The 25916-nt window shown below is 40.0% G+C and overlaps 1 protein-coding gene across 5 annotated transcripts; it reads right to left on the reverse strand.

Annotated features, from left to right (window-relative positions):
• Positions 1-8276: 8276 nt before the first annotated feature.
• Positions 8277-25379, reverse strand: LOC130549482 (tafazzin-like). Of its 5 annotated transcripts, none has more exons than XM_057326700.1 (7): positions 18730-25365; positions 18603-18644; positions 18471-18533; positions 10161-10213; positions 10003-10080; positions 9835-9931; positions 8301-9380 (listed from the first exon to the last, which is right to left on the reverse strand). In XM_057326700.1, the coding sequence occupies exons 1-7, from the start codon at positions 18785-18787 to the stop codon at positions 9373-9375; spliced, it is 399 nt and encodes a 132-aa protein (XP_057182683.1). In that variant the 5' UTR covers positions 18788-25365; the 3' UTR covers positions 8301-9372. The 5 variants fall into 5 exon arrangements, with proteins under 5 accessions (XP_057182687.1, XP_057182686.1, XP_057182683.1 ...); XM_057326701.1 differs by having other exon boundaries at positions 8302-9380; positions 9853-9931; XM_057326704.1 differs by lacking the exon at positions 10161-10213 and having other exon boundaries at positions 8277-9380; positions 9853-9912; positions 18730-25379.
• Between the last annotated feature and the right edge of the window lie 537 nt (positions 25380-25916).

Raw genomic sequence — 25916 nt, forward strand, 5'->3', positions numbered from 1 at the left:
GACTCCCTGTACATCCGGGAGATCAGGTAACAACGGTGGTAACAGGGGTTACTGTTCCTGACCCAATTCTAGAGCAGGAAAAAGTGGAGCCCCAAGGGGCGGAGGTGGCAACAGTAGATGCTGTTCCAGTTAGGAGTAGTGTTGTCACGGTACCAAAATTTCAGTAGTCGGTACCAATACCAGTAAAATTCCACGGTTCTCGGTACCAATTTCGGTACCAAAGCAAAACACAAGTACATGCTAATTGAAACACAATTTTATTAATAAAGCTCATTGTTAATATAAATGTATAGAAAGCAATGCCATTTTGTATACATGAAGTATAAGTTAATTGTTGCTGAAACTGTTGTGTGCTCACTGGGGTCTTTCATGCTGATGAACATCCTCCTCAGTCTGCTGCTGTAGAAGACAAATAGAATAAACTTCAGTAAGTCAACTGACTGAACAAACATGCATATGCAATATTAAAACAAACCTCAGTTTTTATACTGCATTTACACAAGATTACTTGCATTAAGGTAGCTGTATATTAAAATAATAAATGCAACAGCAATATTTTTCTTTAGTTTAAATGTTGTTTTTTTAAACCTAATAGAGTTATCTATCCAAGACATACACATTGCTAGTCATGCAGTTAGTATGATAGTTTTCTAGCACATAGATTGCAGATAGGCCTAAATAAAATACTAGGTACTGTAAACCCCACCCTGTCCTCCCATTAATTTTACTCCATTACAGTTATAAAAGCATTAAATGGTTAATAAGGACACTTGACTGAATTAGCATTGGTGCTAACAAATTAACACGCAAACAGGGATGTTTATTTTGACGTAACCTTTAACTTAACATATGCTACAACATTCATAATGCAAACGCGAACATAATTTGAAACTTACCGCTTGAACTTGTTAACTTAAATCCGGATGCTTCCTCGTTTCACCACAAAACTCTGTTCGTTTTCTTCGTGATATGACTTTAATCTGAAGTATTTCTGTTCGCATCTCTTGTGGATCGGAGCCGAGCTTATCCGCTCATCACGTCTTATTGCGTCTATAAAAAGTTTCCTAGAAAAAGTCATAGACAAAGCGAGTAATGGACAGGAAAATGTGTTAGTGGTGACAGATGTTTTCTCTAAGTTTACCCAGGCATATCCTACTCCTGATCAAAGGGCGAGTACAGTGGCGAATATCTTGACGGAGAAGTGGTTTTATGTCTATGGGGTGCCGAAAAGGATTCATTCGGACCAGGGCCGTAGCTTTGAGGGATAGTTGTTGAAGCGGTTGTGTGAGCTGTATGGGATAGCAAAGAGTAGGACGACTCCATACCATCCTGAGGGTAATGGTCAATGCGAAAGATTTAATCGAACGTTGCACGACTTACTTCATACCCTATGGCCCGAACAGAAGCGAAAGTGGCCCCAATTGCTTCCTCAACTCCTTTTTGCGTATAATACCACAGTACATCAGTCAACCCAACACTCTCCTTATGAGTTAATGTTTGGACAGAAGCCCAAATTGCCTGTGGATCAGCTTTTAGGTAATAGCAATGAACTGGAAGGGGATCGCACCCCGGCAGATTGGGTTGCTCAGCATCAGGAGCATTTGACTTCCATTTATGCTAGTGCTCGAAGGCAGCTGGAGGTGGCAGCTGAGCGCCGTAAAGGTGACTGTCCGGAGCTGGTATCATGGTATTGCCCCCTGGTACGTTAGTGTATTGTAAAAATCATTATCAGGGCCGCCATAAGATACAGGATGTGTGGAGCTCTATAGCATATGAAGTGGTGACTTGTTGTGATGAGGTGGGGACATTATATAAGATAAGACCCTGAGAGACTGAGGGCCCTATCAAAGTCATGCATCGCTCAGAGCTTAAGTTAGTTCCGTTGGGTAGAGCTGTGCCCTGTCAACCTAATGGCAGTACACCTGTAGCTTCCCGTTGTTCTGGGGACAAGTCAAGTCCTGAGGTAGACAGCCTCCCACCAGAGGCTGTGATTTTTAGAAGAACAGGGGCCCAAGTTAACTGCAGCCCCCAGCCTGATGGTCAGGATAGTGATTCGTCAGGGATCATAGAAGAAACCCACCCTGGGGGAAATACAGTAGTACCCATGAGGGTACAACCGGAAGTTATACCAGAGCCTGCTGTAGTAGTTACTTTAGATCAGTCAAGTGATGAGGCAGCTGCGTCTGATATTGCACTTAGACGCTCCATACGTAGAACAGCAGGGCAACACCCTAACCCATTGCTGCTGACCAACTTCATGGCGATGCAGATTTCATTTTCCAACAGGACTTGGCACCTGCACACAGTGCCAAAGCTACCAGTACCTGGTTTAAGGACCATGGTATCCCTGTTCTTAATTGGCCAGCAAACTCGCCTGACCTTAACCCCATAGAAAATCTATGGGGTATTATAAAGAGGAAGATGCGACATGCCAGACCCAACAATGCAGAAGAGCTGAAGGCCACTATCAGAGCAACCTGGCCTCTCATAACACCTGAGCAGTGCCACAGACTGATCGACTCCATGCCACGCCGCATTACTGCAGTAATTCAGGCAAAAGGAGCCCCAACTAAGTATTGAGTGCTGTACGTGCTCATACTTTTCATGTTCATACTTTTCAGTTGGCCAAGATTTCTAAAAATCCTTTCTTTGTATTGGTCTTAAGTAATATTCTAATTTTCTGAGATACTGAATTTGGGATTTTCATTAGTTGTCAGTTATAATCATCAAATTAAAAGAAATAAACATTTGAAATATATCAGTCTGTGTGTAATGAATTAATATAATATACAAGTTTCACTTTTTGAATGGAATTAGTGAAATAAATCAACTTTTTGATGATATTCTACTTATATGACCGGCACCTGTATATATGTAAATACAACTTCATAAGCAGGGATATTTAAAAAAAGAAAAAGAAGATAGGTAATGGCAGATAGAGTGCAAACCAGTGAAATATACAACAGTGCAGATGTGAGGTAGTGCAAAGAGCTTATCAGTCTGTTTAAAGTGACAAAGAGAGCAGGCTTTGTTTAACCTGTTTAAAGAGGTAGTTGAAGCCCTAGGGGCATACCAATGCTGAATGAGGTAGTGAGCAGTCCAATGCTGCACAAAGTGACTAGTGTGGATCAGTGTATGTTGTACAGTATGTACCAAAAACTCACACTCGCCATTCTTAAACTGTTTAATATCATCCTTAGTAAAGGTATATTTCCCAGAATCTGGAACCAAGGTCTCATAACTCCAATCCATAAAAGCGGAGACAAATTCGACCCTAATAATTACTGTGGAATATGTGTAAACGGCAACCTAGGTAAACTCTTCTGTAACATTCTTAACAACAGACTTCTCCATTATCTAAACGACCGAAACATCCTGAGAAAATGCCAAATCGGTTTCCAACCAAAATACCGCACATCAGATCATATATACACTCTTCGTACTTTAATTGACAAAGAAACCAACCAAAATCTCTTCTCATGCTTTGTTGACTTCAAAAAAGCTTTTGACTCAATCTGGCATGATGGGCTTTTTCTTCAGCTGATTCAATGCTTGTATACTCCAAGTGTTAAGTGAAGATTGTCTACGTAAAAGGTAAAGTGTGTCAATAATATATGACTCCTAAAAGGTTAAAGTGCATGGTTTCAATGAGCAAATACTGGCAAATGAGCTTAATTATTTCTATTGCAGGTTTGATGTTGATTCTTATGACTGTAGTGATACGTTGGGGGCCATGTGTATTGATGACTCTGTATCTAAACCTCAAATGACTTTGTCTGTTGTGATTAAGATTATTAAAGGTCTTGACACAAAATAGGCAACTGGGCCGGATGGTCTTTCTGCTTTTATTTTGAGAACGTTTACAGAAGAGTTAGCCCCTGCATGGGCGAATATTTTTCAGAGGTGTTTTGATCTACACACTATTCCACATATTTGGGAAAAAATCTATTATTACACCAGTTCCAAAAAGACCCAGTCCTCAAGAGTACGATTATCGCCCAGTTGCCTTAACTTGCATTGTTATGAAGTGTTTGGAGAGGATTATGGTGTAGAGGCTTAGGGAGGAGGTTAAAGAACAAATTGACCCTTATCAGTTCGCCTAACAAAGGAACAGGGGCACTGATTATGTGATTCTTACTGTGGTGCATTATGTCTTAAAACATCTGGAAGATCCAAAAGCGTATGTCAGGCTGCTCTTTCTTGATCTGAGCTCTGCTTTTAATACCGTGAAACCACACCTTATGCTCTCCAAACTAAAGAGTATGACTGTTAACAACCCATATATCATTAAATGGTTCCATGTATTCTTGTTGGTAGGACCCAATAAGTAAGATTCTTTCTTTCTTTCTACAAGCAGACTCTTTCTGAGTGTAGATCCATCAGTATTTGTGTCCCCCATGGGTGTGTTTGTTCACCACTCTTATTTACATTGTATACATTTACATTTAGTCATTTAGCAGACACTTTTATCCAAAGCGACTTACAAAGAGTTCAGGGAGCAATAAGCGATATGTCATACAGTATATGTATACAAATGAATATAGGAGCCACCATCAGGGGAATATTGTGGTTAAATTCTCAGACGATACTGCCATTTTAGGTCACCTGTATAAGGATGAGGATATTCTGCATTATACTATAGAGATTGCTAACTTTGTTACATGGAGTAGAGAACATAGTCTTGTAATTAATGTTAGCAAAACGGAGGAAATGATCTTTAATCAGGAATTATTAGGCAACCATTTACCCATCATGATTAACAATGAGCCTGTTGGACAGGTTGTTTCATATAAATACTTGGGTTTGATATTTGATAATAAACTTTCTTGGGAGGGGCATGTGGATAACTTGTGGAGAAGGGTGCAACAAAAATGTTACTTTCTACAAAGGCTCAGACTGTTTGGAGTTGCTCAGGTCAGAGGGTCATGTTATTGTTCTATCATGCCTGTATTCAATCTATTTTACTGTATTAGATTTAGATTAGATTCAATTTATTGTCATTGCACATGTACAAGTACAAGGCAACGGAATGTGACCTCTGCATTTAACCCATCCAGAGAGTAGTGAACACACGCACAGCAAGTGGTGAACACATGTGCCCCCGGAGCAGTGGGCAGCTATCACTGCAGCGCCCGGGGAGCAAGTAGGGGTAAGATGCCTTGCTCAAGGGCACCTCAGTTGTTACCCGCCGGCCCTGGGAATCGAACCGGCAACTTTCTGGTCATGAGTCCGACTCTCTAACCATTAGGCCACAACTGCCTGGCGTAGTATGGCATATAACTGTATGGCGTAGTGGCCTGGTTTGGACATCTGAAAGTTACTGCTAGATCTCAGCTGCATTGTTTGGTGTGTGGTTGAAAATGAAAGTGGTTGGTCTGGGGTTTTTCCGCAATCATCAGTCTATTTTTAACCAGCATGTGCTGAAACAGGCAAAGAAAATGATTCGGGACCCTTTTCATGTGCTCCATCAAGAATTTGAACTACTTCCGTCTGGTAGAGCTACTCATGGGGATGAGGATTAGAATCACACTCACTGCACTGGAAGAGAACCTGAAACCTTCCTGGCCAGAAGATGAGAATGGACAGTAGATTCTGAATGGATCATAAGGATTTCGAAGGAAAAGGTAAATACTCAACTCAACTCAACTTTATTTATATAGCGCTTTTTACAATTTTCATTGTTACAAAGCAGCTGTACATGCGACATATTGACTATAAGCAAAATAATTAAAGTTGTACCAGCAAAAACAAGAAAAAGTTGAAAACACAGAAGACAGACATACCCACATACAAAACACCCCACACACACAATATGCACACGTACTAACACACATAGACATAGAGACACACACACACACACACACACACACGGATGCGCACACACGTGCACACACACACACACACACACACACAGACACACACACACGTACGTACACAGACAAGTACGCACACACACACACGCTCAGTGAGAGCACACATTTAAGATAAAGGAGAGAGAAGCACAGGTCAAATATAACAGACTATAAATTCCTATATGCAATATTAATTAAGTAAAACTTTAAAATTCTAAAGCAGCCCCCCCGGCCAGGCAAATAGTGCAAAAACAGTATGCAAACGGTGGCGAGGAACCCAAAACTCTAATCGAGAAAAAAAACCTCAGGAGAACCCAGGCCCAACCAGGGGATTCCAGTTCCCCTCTGGCAAAAGCTGCTGCCTCTGCACAAGCTCCAGAGAGCTTGCACAACAAGGCTAAATAAAATAAATAAACTTAATAATAAAATAAATTATAGTTTAAGATTATCATTAATAATCTAATAGCATTTGAAATTTTGTGGTGAAGACATGTCAAGAGACCGCGTCCTTCTTTATCCAGCTCTATCATCTCAGCTCTTGTCAGGTCCCCACTTCCCATTCTCCGCTCTACCATCAGGTCAGGCCATGAACTGCATCCTGCTCGCTGTGGTAACCTTGGAACAATGAGACAAGACTGGCTGAGAGTAGAGTACTGTTCTGTACTCTTTGATGCAACAAGTACATCAGTTGTGTTTTTGGTTCCGGTTGATCTAACTAATGCAGCCTAAGCCCTCCGAGGATTTATATTTTGGAAGAGTAGTGTATGCAAGATTAAAAAGATGCATCTTTAGTCTAGATTTAAACTGACAGAGTGTGTCTGCCTCACAGACAGTGCAGGGGTTTACGCATTATTTTATGTTTGCTAATCCGGAGGACAGACACAGTCTCTATTTTGTGATGTTTGGGAGAACGGATTACTACATGTTGTACATTTTGTGTATTCTGCGACGTGAGACGGCAAGCAGACAGTTGGTTAAGCCATACTGTCTGCTCCCTGACCTGGGCCCCAGCGAGTCAAGTTTTAGCATTAGCATTAAGACTTTTTGCCATATTTCTAGACAGGATGGAAGTCCCAGCCCAGGAGGGATGGAGACCATCTCGTTTCAACAGGTCAGGTCTGCCCTCAAAACTCTTCCAGTTATTTATAAAAACTATATCATTCTGCAGGCACCACTCAGACAACCAGCCATTTAGTGATGATAATCTGCTATAAATCTCATCACCACGATAAGCAGTGAGGGGGCCAGAGAATATTACAGTGTCTGACATCGTGCTTGCGAGCTCACACACCTCTTTAATGTTATCTTTTGTGATCTCCGATTGACGGAGTCGAACATCATTTGTGCCGACGTGAATAACAATCTTACTGAATTTACGATTAGCCTTAGCCAGCACATTTAAATTTGACTTGATGTCAGGCGCTCTGGCTCCCGGTAAACATTGGAATATGGTGGCTGGCGCCTCTATGTTAACGTTCCGAACAATAGAATCACCGATAACTAGGGCACTTTCAGCAGACAGAATAGAAACAGGATAAACCCATCTTGGCACAAAATCCACCTATAGAGCTTGTTAATCGACATCACACCGCGTTGAATCTTGCGCCATCTTAGGAGGATGGCTGCTAGTACGTTCAATGCAGTGTTTTGTTTTTCTAGTTTAATTAGGAAATATAACAATGGTAGGTCGGTCTTGCTGTGTTAAAAACTGCAATAGCATTATGCAGAGTTGTTCAGGAAAAGACCATGGTTCTTTCACTTTCGATCTCACCATATATCAAACAAAACAAGTAACGGTACATATAAAAACATTAATAGCAGTGGCGTATTATCCTCCCAAGATGGCGGCGGCACTGCAACATAGGGCGGGATATCAGCTTCACGATCTCTATTTACAGTAGACACATACTGACCTTTCAGACGCCATCCCATCAGGGCATAAACAGCAGTCACAGTTAACCACAATAACCCACTCATGGAATGTGTAAGCCTGTGCAGACTAAATTTACAAAAAAGGTTAATGCTCTTTATACTACGTTGAAAATGTTGAATATGGGCACAGTGTGACATGAGTCATGCTGCTGGAAGAGTTTAAAACGTGCAGACTTATTTTATGACGGGTCGAGGGTTTGCATGTGGATGTCAAAGAGTGGACTCAAACGCTTATTGGGAGTTTGCTCACTGTAACAATACCTTAAAAATGGCACCCCAGCGACACAACACCCAATAAACACACAACTAACAAAAAAACGTTGTTAAATGTTAATCCATTCACTTGTGGAAAAATTAATGTGCACAAATAAAATGAAGTACAGTTGCCTCCTTGAAATAACCACAGATTTTGTAAAAAAAAAAAAAAGTATTTAAATGCTTTGACTTTTTAAATATTAACTGTGAATAAATGTTTTTAATGGCCTCGATTTGTGATCTCAGCAGTTTCACATGAAATCATGTTGATCATGATATCGATCAATTGAGCCAAACCAGAAAACTGAATAGACACAACAGCATACGTAACAAATCTGCAAAGTTTATTTGTTAAAGTTAAACATAAAACAAAGGGACCAAAAAATGTTTCTTCATTTTTCTGAGTCATGTGAATTAGAAAAAGTAGTACAAGGACGCATTACATACAAGTTCAACAATCCAAGGAAAATCAACAGGTATAAACAACAAGATTTCATTCAAGGCAGTCCATGATACTCAAGTCTCTGATTTGAGAACATTTAAAGGAGTCATATGACACGGCTAAAACAAATATTATGGTTTGTTTTAGATGTAATGCAATGTGTATACACGATTTAAGGTTCAAAAACATTGTAGCTCATAGCTTACTTGTATTTTTTACATAACGTGCATGTTTGTATCTCCGCTTTTCCCCGCCTCTCTTCAGAGCGATGAGCTTTGTAAAAAATCTGTGAGTTTCAAAGCGAGGTGTGCTATGATTGGCCAGTTAACCAGTGCGTAGTGATTGGTCGAATACTGCAAGCATGTGACCAAAATGGAACGCCTCTTACCATAACATCAGGTTCCAAAGCAATTGTACTGACAGGTACAGTACGCCCACCTTACTTGCGTATACATTTGGGCGGTCTTAGTCAAATCATACCACCAACTGACGTAGATTTGTGGGGGTGTGGTTACACGAGGCGTTTCAGGCAGGTCAGGGTGAGCATTTGCTTTTAGATAGAATGCATCTTTTGTTCCGACACTTTCATCTCTGCAATTTTAAGTGTCTAATACATGCATGAGCAACTTATAACACACCAAAGACACAGAAAAACACGTATTCGCACCATTTGACCGCTTTAAAACAATTTCCTTCACTCCTGGAAGAAAAAGGAAGGGATTCATTTCTGTGGGTACTATGATGATCCAACAAAAAAATCCAGACAGAAGAGATATTTGGCATCAGTGCTTGAAGTACATCTTTGGTTGTCAACTTTCAATCTGGGTCTTCGTGACTGTTTAAGTCGACTAGGAGCTCACACAAACCCTGGATGAGTTCCTCAAAGAAGGCCTAAAACCCTATAAGAAAAGAAACTCAATGACCACATATGTAGAACTACCTACTGCTTACCTTTTTACAATTTTAATATAGTGGGTGAATGTGTACCTAGTAACACACAGTTCACGAAGTTCTAATGTTACTGGAGCAAATGAAACAGTAAAAACTGTTACATACTGGTCATGACAAATGGAAATACTTAGAATGATTTCTTTGACCAATTTCTATTTTATTTTTATTAGTAAATGCCTTTTATCATCCTGGATGTGCTGTTAAAACGAAAACGCATCATATTGTGTCCAAAACGACAATAGCATGCATCGCAAAGAGTCCTGAAGATTTTCACTGTCACAAAAGGATAATCACTCCTCCCTGATCATTTATAAGTACAGAATTTTTTTTTAAATCATGGGGAAACAACAGGTTCCTCAAGCCGTCTTTGAGCCGCTGTGGGCATGCTGTTGTCTCACGCACAGCTCTTCCTTGACCTACGGTGAAGAGCCTCGGCTTGGCCTTTCAAACTGCAGAATTCTTCCTGAATGAAGTCTGTCACTGCTTTCCGCATTTCCATCTGAAGATCACAGTACTTTTTTCACTCAGATTTGAGAGTTTAAAAAATCTAATTGACTCATGGTAGCTTACCGGGCTGGGGTTTTCCGCTTTCAGTGTGTTTACCAGGTCTTTGACTGAGAACGGTTTTCCCACTAGGACGGTTACTCTCTGCAGAAAAGAAAAAAATGCAGTCAAAACTCTTGTATATAAGTGTATAAAAGAAAAAGAGGTGATATGACATCATTAACCTGTCCGACTCGAGGGATGTATGGAGTTTTATTAGGCAGGACATCGTTCATACCTGAAAAACACGAATAGCTCAAATATAAATCTACAAACAAGGCTTTGTGCCATACTAACCTTTTCTGATTTTTTTGGTAAACAATATAGTATAACAATTTATACAACAGTTTTTATTAGATCTCGAATCTGCGCAACAACCCATCACGTTCTTTACGATCACAAAACTCTGGACTTCTCATAGTACCTGGGATAACTAAATCATGCCGAGGTAATTACAGATTACACCTAGGGCTGCAACGATTAGTCGACATTATCGATAACGTCGACAATAAAAGATTGTCGACAAATAATTGCCAATGCAAGCTGAACTAGCAGAGCGGTCTGTGACGATTGCCACAGAAAGATTTTTGCATCTTACGCCTATTTCGCCTAGCATATAAACACATTAACCCACGTTCAGTCGGTTTTTTGAAACGCATGTGTGTATTGTAATGTGACAGGAGTGCATCCTTACTGTGAATTTAAAATGCATCCAGTCACAGATAAAAGTGACCAATCAAAAGATCGGAAGAGTCTGCCATTGTCCCGCCTCCAAAGTCTCAGAAGTCAACTCGACGAGCGAGCAAGTGTTTAGCAGTTGCGAGAGCATAGAGAGAATTGTGCGCTCGCTCGTCAAAGCTTCTGATCGTGGACTGCGTTTTTGCACGCGGAGCAGAAATGCGCTCTCGCAAGGATTCTTTTCCATGCTGTTCTGCGCGCTTGCGGGGAATAAATGCGCTCTCAAGAGGGTGTGTTTACACTCGTGGAACTGTTTTGCGTGCGAGTTTTGGGTCTGAATAAACGCTATACACAGAGCAAGCGTTTTGCAGTGAGGGAGGAGGAAATACACTGCAAACTCTTTCTTGACCCCCCAAAAACATGTTCTCTTAGAAGCTGAAGTGTATCATTTAAACTGCTCCATCTGTACCGGCATAAAAGGATTAAACGTCCTGGCTGAATAAAAAACAGAACCCTGCCCAAAATACCATAGAAAATGTCATGGATTATGGTAATTGAATTGGTTTTAATGGAAACTATAATATAATAATGTGTATTGGTACGTGATGAATTCTACTGGTGGGAATAATGCCCAAAACAAACTAGGTTTTAATGAAAAAAGTGTATTGTTTAGAAAAGTATTTCAATGGAAACCATTTGAATTTCTTTGATGGGTTCTGTTGGGTTTCTATTGTTTCTTTCCAGCTGGGGTAGCCTATATCTCTCTTAAATAAATCATGTAATTGATCAGTCTTTGGAATCATTAGTTATTACTAGAACATAATTATTTTAAAATCTACAGTATATGCAGTTGTATACAAATAAATTGTACAATTTTAACGTTTAATGGTATGGTGATGTACTGACTTGGTTCCATGTATAGTTTTTACATCAGTTTTCCTTAAGAAAAAAACTTTTTTTACATTTACATTTATGCATTTAGCAAACACTTCTATCCAAAGTGACTTACAGTACATTCAAGCTATACATTTTTAATCAGTATATACTCTAAGAACCTACTTTACATGTATATATCCAATAAATTGATATTGAATCAAACTGAATTTTGGAAAAAAAATTGCAAGCTTAGAAATCAAACTGTGAAATGTGCCAATGCCCTGCCTTATTTAAAACACAGTAGCAGTAGTTTGACTATTGATGACTATTGATGGAAAACAGAAACCTGAAGGAAATTTCTCCATTCAGCTGGCTCGAAGTTCACTCAGCTAGTTTCAAAAGCTGAAATAATGTCCTTGTTTTATTTATTAGTTTAAATAGGTCAAACTCAATATTTTAATGAATTGCAAAAACTGAATAATCGATCAAAACCTTTTGATTAAACTGCGAACTAATCAATGATTAGTCGAATAATCGTTAGATTAATTGATTATCAAAATAATAGTTTGCTGCAACCCTAATCACACCAGCTCCCGCTGATCGTCACGTGTCAAAAAAGCCTGTGGTCTTCACATGCCACCCCCCTGTGAGAGCCTGTGTGGATTTCACTGATCATCCCAGCTCAGGCAATCTCTATCAACAACCAAGAGCAAAGATGGCCCGCTTGTTATTTTAATACTAATACTAACTTTTTTGTTTGTTTCATCTTTCTTCCCATAAAGCTGCTTTGAAACAATGTAACATTGTAAACAGCGCTATATAAATAAAATTTAATTGAATAAACAACTGTGCACATCAGCAACCAGAGTGAAATGAGGCACGGTGGCCTATTAAAGGGGTCATATGGCACGAATAGGTGCTTTTCTGTGTCTTTGGTGTGTTATAAGTTGCCCATGCATGTATTGAGTTTTTTCATTGGTTTCCGGTTCCTGTCTGCATCGCTGCCGGCGGTTTTTTTGTATCCCTGCACTTGCACTTCGTTTTAATATTAGTGTATTTTATTATCGTTACATATCACTGTCGTTGCTAACGTATCCTGATATCTCAATAACCCTGTTCTTGTTATTTACTTGAAGATTCTAAACCAAAATTTATAGTTAACAACGCCGTTAGCATAGCATTAGCGTGTTAGCTTGCTTTCTGTTTACACTGTGGAATATCATCTTGCCTTCTAGTTTGTCTTGTGTGCTAACTGTTTCTCTTTTTAAGTGTATATACTACGATTCATCGAGCAACCTTGATAAGTCGGAATTGCTCTTCAAACCCGGTGAGTTATGGCTTCTATTCCTATTATTGTTACTTGCACCTCATGTCATATGTTTAGCTTAGCCTTCTCTGTCAGCTGCGAGGGTATTATATGCGATAAATGCAGGGAAATAGTTAGGCTGACAGAGAAGATCTTAGAATTAGAGTCTCGCATCCAATGTTTATCTGAGGATAGTAAGAGTTTAACGACGATAGAAAACACTTTGGATGCGAGCAACATTAGCGCACACAGCTCGGTTCCGGTTGAAAATCCTCCGCAGCTGGGAAACTTTGTGACTGTGAGACGGCGTAGTCACAGGACAAAACATCACTCAACCGTTCCGATTACAGTCTCGAACAGGTTTGCCCCGCTCAGTGACACACCGACTGAGAAACCTGCTGAAAGCGCCCTATTTATCGGTGATTCTATTGTTCAGAACGTTAACATAGAGGCACCAGCAACCATAGTCAAATGTTTACCGGGAGCCAGAGCGCCTGACATCAAGTCAAATTTAAATGTGCTGGCTAAGGCTAATCATAAATTCAGTAAGATTGCTATTCACGTCGGCACAAATGATGTTCGACTCCGTCAATCAGAGATCACAAAAGATAACATTAAAGAGGTGTGTGAGCTCACAAGCACGATGTCAGACACTGTAATATTCTCTGGCCCCCTCACTGCTTATCGTGGTGATGTGATTTATAGCAGATTATCATCACTAAATGGCTGGTTGTCTGAGTGGTGCCTGCAGAATGATATAGTTTTTATAAATAACTGGAAGAGGTTTGAGGGCAGACCTGACCTGTTGAAACGAGATGGTCTCCATCCCTCCTGGGCTGGGGCTTCCCTCCTGTCTAGAAATATGGCAAAAAGTCTTAATAATGCTAAAGCTTGACTCACCGGGGCCCAGGTCAGGGAGCAGACAGAATGGCTTAACCAACTGTCTGCTTGCCGTCTCACGTCGCAGAATACACAAAATGTATGTGTAATAATCCTAATAATACCAAACATCATAAAATAGTGTATGTCCCCCGGATTAGCAAACATAAAATAATGCGTAAACCTCTTGAAAGTAATTTAATAAACGTTGAACAAAATACAGATAATCAACTGTTACGACTCCGATTGCAAAATATTAGATCTCTCTCTAATAAAGCACTTTTTGTTAATGATATGATAACAGATCATAAAATAGACATGCTCTGTTTGACAAAAACATGGCTAAAACCAGATGATTATATTACTTTAAATGAATCTGTCCCCCAAGATTATTATTATAAACATGAGCCTCGTCTAAAAGGCAGAGGGGGAGGTGTCGCAGCCCTTTACAATAACTCTTTTAGCATTTCCCAGAAGTCTAACTCTAAATACAATTCTTTTGAAGTCATGGTACTTCATGTTTCAACACCTAATACTAAGGATAAAACATTTTTTAAATTTATTCTGGCTATTGTATATAGGCCTCCAGGGCACCACACAGATTTTATTAAAGAATTTGGTGGGTTCTTATCAGAACTAGTACTGGCCGCAGAGTCCTCGTCGTTGGTGACTTTAACATCCATGTAGATAACGATACAGATGCCTTAGGAATGGCTTTCAAAGACACTCTTAACTCCATGGGCTTTAGTCAACATGTGTCAGGACCCAGTCACCTTCATAATCATACTTTAGATTTAATACTGTCTTACAGTATAAATGTGGATGACGTTAAAATCCTTCAGCAGAGTGAAGACATTTCGGATCATTATCTGGTATTATGTTTGCTTCACTGGCCTACGGCTGCAAAAAGCTCCTTGTTACAAATATGGTAGAACAATAACTTCAACTACCAAAGATGCATTTCTCGATAATCTGCCTGAATTGTCTCAAATCGCTAGCATGAGAAATAACATTGAAGATCTTGACATTACCATTCGAAAATACAGGAAAGCCCTAAAAAACATCTAGATCCGCCTACTTTTCATCACTAATAGAAGAAAACCAGCACAACCCTAGATTTTTTATTTAACACAGTGGCTAAATTAACAAAAACATAAATCGTCAGCGACTTCAGATTCTGGATATCAGCATAACAGTGATGAATTTATGAACTACTTCACAAATAAAATCCAAGATATTAGAGAAAAAATTATAACAATGCAACCAGAAGTGAAACCCGCTGAACAAACTAACTGCAGCCCCAAAGGAGAAATTGCAATTATTTTCTACCGTAGATCACAATGAACTGTCTAAAATCATTAGATCATCTAAATCAACAACATGCATGCTAGACCCTATACCTACAAATCTACTGAAAGAGATGCTCCCAGAAATTATAGATCCTCTTCTTAGTATTATTAACTCATCTCTAACATTAGGACATGTGCCTAAAGCATATAAGGTGGCTGTTATAAGGCCCCTTGTCAAAAAACCCCATCTCGACCCTAGAGAACTAGGGAACTACAGGCCTATATCGAATCTACCTTTCATATCTAAAGTTCTGGAAAAAGTAGTTTCAACTCAATTATGCTCTTTCCTCCAAAGGAATGACATCAATGATGAATTCCAGTCTGGATTTAGAGCATGTCACAGTACAGAGACTGCTTTGATCAGAGTTACAAATGATCTGCTATTGGCGTCTGACCGAGGTTGTATCTTGTTATTTTTTGCTGCTAGACCTTAGTGCTGCATTCGACACCATTGACCACAGCACACTCCAACATAGACTCGAAAATTACGTCTGCATTAAGGGAATAGCTTTGAAATGGTTTAAATCTTATTTATCCGACAGTTTTCAATTTGTAGCAATAAACAATGAGGTGTCACACTAATCGCAAGTCCAGTACGGTGTACCACAGGGCTCAGTCTTAGGGCCTCTGCTCTTCGAATTATACATGCTACCTCTCTAGGAGATATAATAAAGCGACACGGAGTTAGCTTTCACTGTTAGGCTTATGATACTCAACTTTATATTTCCTCGAAGCCTGATGAAATACAGAAGTTCCATCGAATAATGGAATGCATAGGCGATATAAAAAACTGGATGAGTAACAACTTGTTATTACTGAACTCGGACAAAACAGAAGTGTTACTTATTGGACCGAAAACTGTTATACGTAACAACCAAGAATACTTCTTAACTATTGACGGATGTTCCATAAAACCCTCTTCGTCAGCTAAGAATCTTGGCGTTCTATTCTATAGTAATCTGTCATTTGAGAGCCACGTCGCCAACACCTGTAAAATTGCATTTTTCCATTTTAAGAATATATCTAAACTATGTCATATGCTGTCAATGTCAGATGCAGAGAAGTTAATTCATGCATTCATCACATCAAGACTAGATTACTGTAATGCACTAGGTGTAGTGTTGTCACGATACCAAACTTCGGTACCAGTCGGTACTAAAGGTGAAGATACTTGCATTTCCCGCTATCATTTTGAGCGCTGTTGAACAGATTATGAAAGACCTCTGATTGGCTATTGTGTTTCTAAGGTCATCGGATATGTCTTTGAATGGCTCCTTATTGAGCGCTTGCGCAACCAAACCCGGAAGCCCATGAAATGATCGTTGCATCGCACTCTCTACCTAGCGCTTACACAGATACACACGGAAGCGTTTGAAAGTCTATCAAAGTAAAAATCAAATGCTTCCGTGTGTATCTGTGTAAGCGCTCGGTAGAGAGTGCGATGCAATGATCATTCACGCCCTTCCGGGTGAAAAAGCAAAGATTTGAATTCTGCCGTTAATGTCGTCACTCAACGGCAAAGCCTGCCCAGCAGTGGTGACGATCTGCCCTATTTGCTTAGACACAGTCCCGTGTGGGAAGTACAACAGTCGCCATTGTTAGATCGTCACTGGAGCTACACAATGTCTGCGCCACGGAGGCACTACAGTTGTTCTGTATTAGGATGTACCGACCAGCATAACTGTCTCCATAGACTCCTGCAAGCTGAGTTACAGAGAACAGCATTGTTAAATTTAATTTATGAAGGCAATGTCCCGCTGAGAATCTGTAAAGTATTTCACGTTTCCGCCAATCATTTCACGCCGGACTGCTTCACGAATGAGGGCCAGTACAACGCTGGACTTTCAACGAGGTTGCTACTGAAACCGGGAGCAATACCAACACTTCGTGCCCAGTCCCTCATATCCAACACAAGCAGTAACGTTAAGTATCACACCTCATATGGTCTTTCAAAATTGGGGCAAAACTCTTAATGGGCTTGTTATCGTGCTATATTGGTAATGTTGCTAACAATAGAAGGACAGCGTCTAACTGTATTTATTGACGCTGCCCTCACATGCTGTCGGGCATATCGTAAACAATACGTAAAGTAAGTGTGACAGTACATGATAGAACAACGTTGAAAGCGTAGTATAACTGTAGTAACGTTAAACTATACCTGCTCGACCTCCATGCAGCATTTATTATCTGGCTCTGTAGTCATTGTACTGCAATTCCCACACGAGCACCTGCACAGCGATTTATACATTATCATGACGGACCATGCTAATGCTTATCGATCACTTGAAGAACGTTAATTTCACAATAACTGCAAAATCACAACTAACCACTCGGAAACGTCCTGTTCAATTCTTAAGGTTGTCACTTCTTGTGTCTCTCTGTCAGTGTCAGACTCCGGTTCGTACATATAGGGCTGAACACCACTAACAATTACTGACATTTTGTTGTTTTCTTTTGGCCGGCATCAGCACGAGTTGATGAAAACTCCGCCCTCCTCTGGAGAGGGGGCTGGGACGAAAAGCTCATTAACATTTAAAGAGATACAAGCAAAATCGGTGCGTTTTTACATACACTCAAAAACGGGCAACTTCAACATTCTATAATAAATGATCCGCTGGGTATTTTGAGCTAAAACTTCACATACACACTCTGGGGACACCAGAGACTTACATCACATCTAGTAAAACCATTCAAACAACCTCTCCTTTAAGCAAAATATGTTCCAGACATTTCACGAAGACCCTAATAAATCATACCAACTTGTTGTGCTCATCCGATGAGTCCTTTAAGAACCCAAAACGTAGTAACCCCGACCAGAGAGAGAGGTGGAAACTTACCCACGGGTCGATGCATATCAACTGGGGGTAAAGGGGAACGAAGGCTCATGACAGTCGAAAAATAGGGAAGAAGATTAAAGGGAGTGAGTAACCAAAAAAGTCCAGGGAAAAAATCATAATAATCCACAGATGCAGAGCGCAGGAATCACAATGTCCAAGCTGATCGCACTATCCAGAAAGACAAAACAGTGAGCAGTGTTCACTCGTCGGCTAAAAAACTAAAATCAGGAAAGTCCAAGACTCCCCTAAGAGCGTGTAGAACGTAATCCTTTATTGAAGGGGTTTTAAAGGAACACAATATCCAAAAAGGTACGTATATAATCCAATGCAGCAAAAAAATTACAAAAATTACAAAAAAAATTACAAAACAAACAAAAATACCGGAGAGCAGCGGCAGACAGACACGCCAGTGTACACTCGAACCGGAAGTCAATTTCATTTGACAGAGTTAGAATACTTTTGCTTTTGTTAGACCATGCACATTATTTTGATGAAATAGATGATTGTAGAGCTTAGAATAGATGCAAACTCCTCGATACTATTTAAAAAGCTTGCGTGTACTTTACTTGCCTATATGCCACATGGGTAAAATGATTGGGTGAAGAGAGCACTCAGCTATCAAACGTCCAATTCCTGTTGAGAAAAAAATACTGTTACCTAGAACAGAACAAAGTATTCATAATAATGACGCATCAATCTTACCCCACTTCAGCCTTATGAACTCCCCAGTCATGTTGACTCGACCTTAAAAGAGAACATATTTTGTTGACGTTCTACCACATATTGAGAAACATTAAGGGTTAAAAGAGGAACGCTCTGCTGTCTGTACCCTCTGGAAATATGTGCACCCACTCCCCATGATTCAGTCTGTCCAGTAGAAAATCCATTCCTTTCTGATACACCCCATCTCCTGAAACCCAGAGACAAATGCAAGAAATTTAAAACGGTTTAGTACTTGGTACGATCAGCATTAGGGATGGACATGTTTCAATACTACTGATGTTTAAACACAACAAGTATAGGGTAAACTTACACACAGTTTTAAGCTCACCAAAATCTACATCAAGACATTTTTTTACTGCACAGGATTTGATTTCAGTACAAAATTTTGCTTTATTTTAAATGACGAAAGCATTTTATTTAAGAAATACATAATTAAACGCAAAAAGTCTGGCTGTGCTTAATGGGTACATTTATGTAATGTACCCATGTTATATTTCTCCCAAATTGTTGTTGTTTCTATTTGCAGAAAACGATCTATTCATAGAAACCTCACCCCTTGATGCCGCTAATTTTTTATTGACTGGTACTTTAGGTTTTACATACTTTATTATGAACAACTAATATTGAAATTATACTTTTTCATGTCGATGTCACTCTGAAGAGCTCTGTGATTCTCATAGTAGGGACCCTTTTAAGCTCACTTGACAATAATATGAAATCTTTAAAAATTACAGCTGTGTAACACCACAGACTGTCAATAAACTGTAAATTTAATAACAGGGCTCAACACAAGGATTTTTTCTACTGGCCCGGTCGGGCAAGTGGTTCAAATTTTTACTGGCCCTGCCAACATTTTCACAGGCCCACCACAAAAACTAATAATGTCTAGTTGTTTGTTTTCTATCTTAAGAAATAAGGTTATGATAAAATAAATACTATTAGCCTAACTCATAGAAATGTCAAATATTGTTGAAGACAACTAATCAGTAAGTAATAAAATAAGAACAAGTGATCAAAATATGTGCAATAGCACAATATAATAAAGAAAACACACAAATAAAATGATTATAGTGCTTTTCAGGTGTTTCAGTTTGGTCTAACTAAATGAAAATTCTGTCATCATTTACTCACCTTGGAGTTGTTCGAAAAGTGTATAAATGTCTTTGTTCTGATGAACACAGAGAAAGATATTTGGAAGAATGCTTATAACCAAACAGATCTCAACACCCATTGACTACCATAGTAGGAAAAAAACAATTGTAGTCAAAAGTGCCCCAGAACTGTTTGCTGTCCTACATTCTTCAAAATGGCAGCATGTCTTTCTGGCAGCATGTCTTTCTGTCTGTGCGTGACAGTGATTCATGTTTGTTTGTTTGTTCATAGAATATTTGCCAACTGATAATTTTGTGAGGTTTCGTACAATATAACTACAATGAAGATTCAGTATTTGTCATACTCGATGGTTGTTTTATGACCCAAATCTGTATAGTTTAAGTCAAGACTGACATCCTCAGTGAACTGGCACTGCGCTAGATCTACAGTAGCAGTGCATTATAAAAACGCACGCTGGTACGGATATTTACCTGGAGCCGTGACTTGCTTTGTCACCATTTCTGGAGGAACTGTTTCGTGCTGGCTGGTCGGTGCCTGGAGCCTGCTTGCCGGCTTGATCTCGAGTCGCGGACGTGTCGCTGAGTTTGTTGGGCCTGATCTCTTCATGATGAAGGAAAGTGCTTTTTTCCTCGTTCTTACTGCTGGTTTTTAAGACGTGGCCTGATGTTTTAGAGGCGGCTGGCCTTGATTTTAACTTTTTTACCCACAGCATTGCTTCACTCGCCGGGCTTCCTGTTTACGTGTGACGACACACAATAACATCGGTCGCCGCGGAGAAACGGATAACCCGTACTGGATTTTTCCGTCACTGACCTGGACTTTGTTATCATACCCTGGCCTGTTTATTGGGTGCCCAGGTCCTACGTAATATTCTGTCTTTCCACGTCTGGGTGGTGCGATAGGCATGGAGAGAAAGAAGTGGTTGCTGCTTGCCTCTCTCTGTTTTATTTTTTCTTTGTCTTTATTTATCTCTGGGGACACCTACTTCTGGAATGGCTATTCCAGTCCAGTGCCCCCAATACCGTGTGAATCATATAAAGGCACGTGCGCATTTGGCTGTTCACTTAATATCGCATTATTCCCTCTGCCCCTATTTTTCACCTCTAACATTGTTGACTTGATCTGTCTGTCTAGTATCGTGACGTTATATGACAACTTTACCACTATCTCTTGTGTGCTCCTAGACTCCAATTTTGATCAGAGAAGCAATGAATCGTACAAGAAATCACTTAAGCTAAAATGTTTAATTGCTTTATTACTGTTGATGTCAGGAAATGTGCAGCCAAACCCAGGCCCAGACACCCCTATAGACTTTCATACACCAGCAGATTTTAAAGAAAGGTCTGGTCTTGGTTTCTTTCATTTGAATGCACGCAGTCTTGTTCCTAAAATTGACATGTTGCATATCTGGGCTCACTCTACAGATACTGATGTAATTGTCTTGTCTGAAACCTGGTTAAGTAAATCGGTTTCAGATAAAGAAATCAATATAAGTGGTTATAATGTTTTTAGGACTGACCGCCCTAATAGAGGTGGGGTGTAGCAATCTACATTAAAAACCAGTATCAAGTTAATGTACTGCTATCAATATCGTTAGTTAAACAGTTTGAATTTTTGGCCTTGGAGCTCAAAGTCTCTAAATCACTTTGTATAACAGTCGTTGGTTGTTATAGGACACCTTCAGCTGTTAGCGGTGCTCTGCCTTCTTTAATGCAACTCCTTTCTGATCTTAACTCTAAGGAATTAGTAGCCTTTGGAGACCTAAACTGGAACTGGTTACAACCAGTATCTGATGATTTCAGAGCTTATTGTGATTCATTAAATCTCTTTCAGATTGTTGACAGTCCCACACGGCCAAACTTTAAAAACCCAGAAAAATCATCGCTAATAGATGTGATTCTAACTAACGTTCCTTGTAAGTACTCAACTACTTCCATATTTGCAAATCAGTGACCACTGTGTAGTAGCAACAGTTAGAAATACTAAAATACCTAAAATCAAACCACGCATTATAGTCAATCGTAATATGAAGCACTTCTCAGAACAAAAATTCCTTCACGATTTATCTAATTATGACTGGGAAAAAATTAATATTAGTGCAGATGTAGATGTAGATAGTGCCTGGAACCTCTTTCATGAGGGGTTTACCAATATAATTAATAAGTATGCTCCACTAAAGAAATACAGATTTAAAGGCCGAAACAATACTTGGTTTTCTCCTGATTTAGCAAATATCCTCCATGAGCGCAATGTAGCATGGGCAAAAGCCAGAAAATCAAATCAGAACTCTGACTGGCTGGTTTTCAGGAAACTGCGTAATGCATGTACTCTAAAAATTAGAAAAGCCAAAGCTGATTATTTTCTTTCTCAAACCACTCACAACCAATAATCCATCAAAATTTTGGAAAACTATCAAATCATTATCAGAAAACAGTAAAGGCCAGGAGCTACCTTCAAGCACTGTGATAGACTCTCAAAAACTTACTGATAGGACTAAAATACTTGACTGTTTTAATGAACATTTCATAGCCTCAGGATTTTTATTTGAGTCACTCAATGCTCATAATGAGTGTTCCCCTATAGTGGAGACTGTTGGTTTGGACTCTTCTAGTCAGTCTTTTAGTTTCAGTCCTATTACAGTTTCAGACATAATTAAAGCTCTCAAGCATTTGGACACTACAAAATCTGCAGGCCCTGATAAATTGGATCCCTACTTTTTAAAGATAGCAGCTAATCTTATTGCCTTGCCTTTAACTAATATTTTTAATCTGTGCTTGAACACAAATGTCATTCCTTCCATCTGGAAATCAGCCTTTGTGATTCCCCTGTTAAAAGGCACTGGACCCTTCTATCTTAAATAACTACAGACAGATTTCTAAATTGTCTGTTCTGGTCAAGGTTTTAGAGTCCCTTGGCAGTGATCAATTAAAGGATTTTTAATAAAAACAATAAAAATGTTTTATCGGACTTCCAATCTGGTTTTAGAAAAAGGCTTAGTACAACATCGGCAGCTCTTAAGGTTTTAAATGATTTAATTGAATCTATAGATAACAAGCAGTATTGTGCAGCAATTTTTATTGACCTCTCTAAGGCATTTGATACAGTGGACCACACAGTGCTTAAGCACAGACTGTGTAGGGCTGGACTTTCTGAACAAACTGTCAGCCGGTTTGATAATTGTCTTACAGACAGAACTCAGTGTGTGCAGGCGGAGGGCAACACCTATCTCAAAATAACAAAAGGCATGCCTCAGGGGTCAGTCTTGGGGCCACTGCTTTTTATCCTCTATATAAATAACATTGATAGTCACGTGTCTAAAGGAAAATTTCATTTTTATGCAGATGACACTGTACTGTATTGTTCAGCACCCACCGCAGACCAGGCCCTCTCCCAATTACAACTCAATTTTAACACGCTTCAACAGAATCTTTATGATTTAAAACTTGTTTTAAATGCTGAAAAAACAAAAGTCATGCTTTTTTCAAATTTGAAATCCAAATCAAATCTGCTTTCAATCCTCACTTCCCAGGGTACGAAGATTGAATGCGTTTCTAAATACAGATATCTTGGTATTTTAATAGATGAATCTCTTTCTTTTACCTTTCATATTCAGCAGCTAGAAAAAAGATTGAAACTTAAACTAGGATTTTATTTCAGAATCAAATCCTGCCTTTCGTTTGAATCTAGAAAGAGGCTGGTTGCTGCCACTTTTATGTCTATACTTGATTATGGTTATGTTTTATACATGCATGCTTCGTCTCAAAGTTTACATGCACTGGACACTGTATACCATCGAGCTCTAAGGTTCATCACTGGTTTTAAAGTCCTCACTCACCATTGTGAACTATATGAACGTGTTGGATGGCCTTCTCTATCAATGCAGAGACTTCAACACTGGTATCTTCATATACAAGGCTATTTTAGGTCTACTTCCATCCTACCTTCTGACCTACATCAGTGTAAAAAATATCGGGACTTACAATCTTTGTTCCCAGGATCTTTTCCTTCTGTCTGTTCCAAAGGTTAGAACTGAATTTGGAAAAAAGGCGTTTAAGTATGCTGCTCCCTTTACATGGAACAAGTTACAGAAATCCATGAAACTAAATAAGCTGATCTCATTGGAAGCTTTTAAGAGGATGTTAACTGACTTCGAGGCACCCACATCTGACTGTAGATGTTTTGCCTGATGTGTTATGGATTGTGGTTGACTTTAAAGGATTGCTATTTTTCAGTTGGTTTATGTTATTATTATTTTAGTGTATTTTATGTCTGTATGTATGTATAGTTGTACTGCTGCCTATCTTGGCCAGGACACTCTTGAAAAAGAGATTTTTAATCTTAATGAGTCTCTTCCTGGTTAAATAAAGGGGAAAAAAAGTTCAACAGAACATAAAAAAGATAAAGTATTTTCCCTTTCTGTCGGTCTCCCGACATTGTGTCGAACCGACAGATGGGGTTCGTCCCTGAGAACCAATCGCTTCCGACTACTTAGAAAAGGCCAATGAAAATTGGCAAATGAAATTTGCATGCCGGACTCCGCCCCGGAAATCCGGGTATAAAAGGGAGACGGCGTGCATCATTCATTCACCTTTTGTTCTTCGGAGCCTTCGCTGATGAAGATCGACTCTTGCTACTTAGCAAAAAATCTACATTGCCGGTTCTACGACGTGGTGCAGCGGACTGTCCCTTCCTGCAGCGACTTCCCCTGGGCGTCTCGGCGGTTCCAGAGGTGTTCGAGCCAGCAGACGGTGCTTCACCGTCTGCATTCTAAAAGAGCTAATTTCTCCAGCGTGGCATGTCCCGCTGTTCTCGTGGGTGCGGTGTCCTCATCGAGGAAGGGGACAAGCACGATGTCTGTCTCAAGTGTTTGGGGGTCCAGCACGCTGAGGCAGCCTTCGTGGACTCATCTTGCCCGCATTGCGGGCAGATGGTCATAGAGACGTTGCGGTCACAGGTGGCTGTCTTCTCCCGAGAACCAGCCACCACCTCGCATGCTTCCCGGGCTGTGACGAGGATAGCTAAGGCCATTCCGTCCGCCAAGGCGAGCAGCGAGGGTGATATGGGGGTTTCTGCGAGCGCTAATCCGTCAGCCAAGTGCTCGCAAACCGCTCGCACCCCGTCTCGCTCGCCTCACCGTTCCCTAGCAGGCGGTGCCACACCGTCAGCGTCCTCCTTCACGTATTCGGACACGATGCTTGATGATGATGAGATGTCTATCGCAGCATCGGAGAGCGAATTGCTGGCATCCGATCCCGATGACTCTCTGCAGCTCCCCCCCAAGGGGGGACGAGCTCAGGAGGAAGCGGATGTCGGCCATGCTTTCCCGGGCCGCCGTGTGCATTGGGTTAGAGCAGGGGTGCCCAATAGGTCGATCGCAATCGACCAGTCGATCGCACAGGCAATGCTGGTAGATCGCAATAAATTAACCTGCCTAATATTCTTTTGTTAAATTTTAGTAAAACATTTCATATCGTTACCTCTTTTAATTTCTGTCTGACTTGCACTTGACCAATACATTTTGACAAAATAAATAAAAAAGCCACTTACGCAGGCTGCTCGCGCCTTCCAAGAGCTTCTGAGCACTGAGCGCGAAATCGCGCAGCTAGCAGTAGCCTACATGCTTGTTCGCAAAACAATCTAAAATTCAAACCAATTTTTAAAATGAGTGCGGTACCTAACCAGTGTTAATTTCGTTACGAAAACTATGACGAAAAGTATTCGTTAACGACATGTTTTCACTGACGAAAACGAGACGATAACTAAATAAAAATGAATGCATTATAACGAAAACTGTAATAAAAATATACTGACATTTTCGTCAACTAATAAAAACGAGAGAAAATATTCTTGTCCCACCTGGCGGACATCAGTTTGCGCGCATGTGCTGCTATCTCATATAAACGGCAGAGAGAAGTCTCTGGGAGAAGGGGAAGCACACACATACACTCACCTAAAGGATTATTAGGAACACCATACTAATACGGTGTTTGACCCCCTTTCGCCTTCAGAACTGCCTTAATTCTACGTGGCATTGATTCAACAAGGTGCTGAAAGCATTCTTTAGAAATGTTGGCCCATATTGATAGGATAGCATCTTGCAGTTGATGGAGATTTGTGGGATGCACATCCAGGGCACGAAGCTCCCGTTCCACCACATCCCAAAGATGTTCTATCGGGTTG

This window comes from Triplophysa rosa, unplaced genomic scaffold (assembly GCF_024868665.1).
Source record: "Triplophysa rosa unplaced genomic scaffold, Trosa_1v2 scaffold122_ERROPOS1645957, whole genome shotgun sequence".
NCBI classification, from domain to species: Eukaryota; Metazoa; Chordata; class Actinopteri; order Cypriniformes; family Nemacheilidae; genus Triplophysa; species Triplophysa rosa.

Coding starts and splice junctions, on each gene's coding strand:
- LOC130549482 (XM_057326700.1), bottom strand. CDS start 18,787: ATGGATTTTCTACTGGACAGACTGAATCATGGGGAGTGGGTGCACATA. Junction 18,645..18,729: donor GGTGCACATATTTCCAGAGG/GTACAGACAGCA, acceptor TTCTCTTTTAAG/GTCGAGTCAACATGACTGGG. Junction 10,214..18,470: donor TTTACCCATGTGGCATATAG/GCAAGTAAAGTA, acceptor CGTGTTTTTCAG/GTATGAACGATGTCCTGCCT.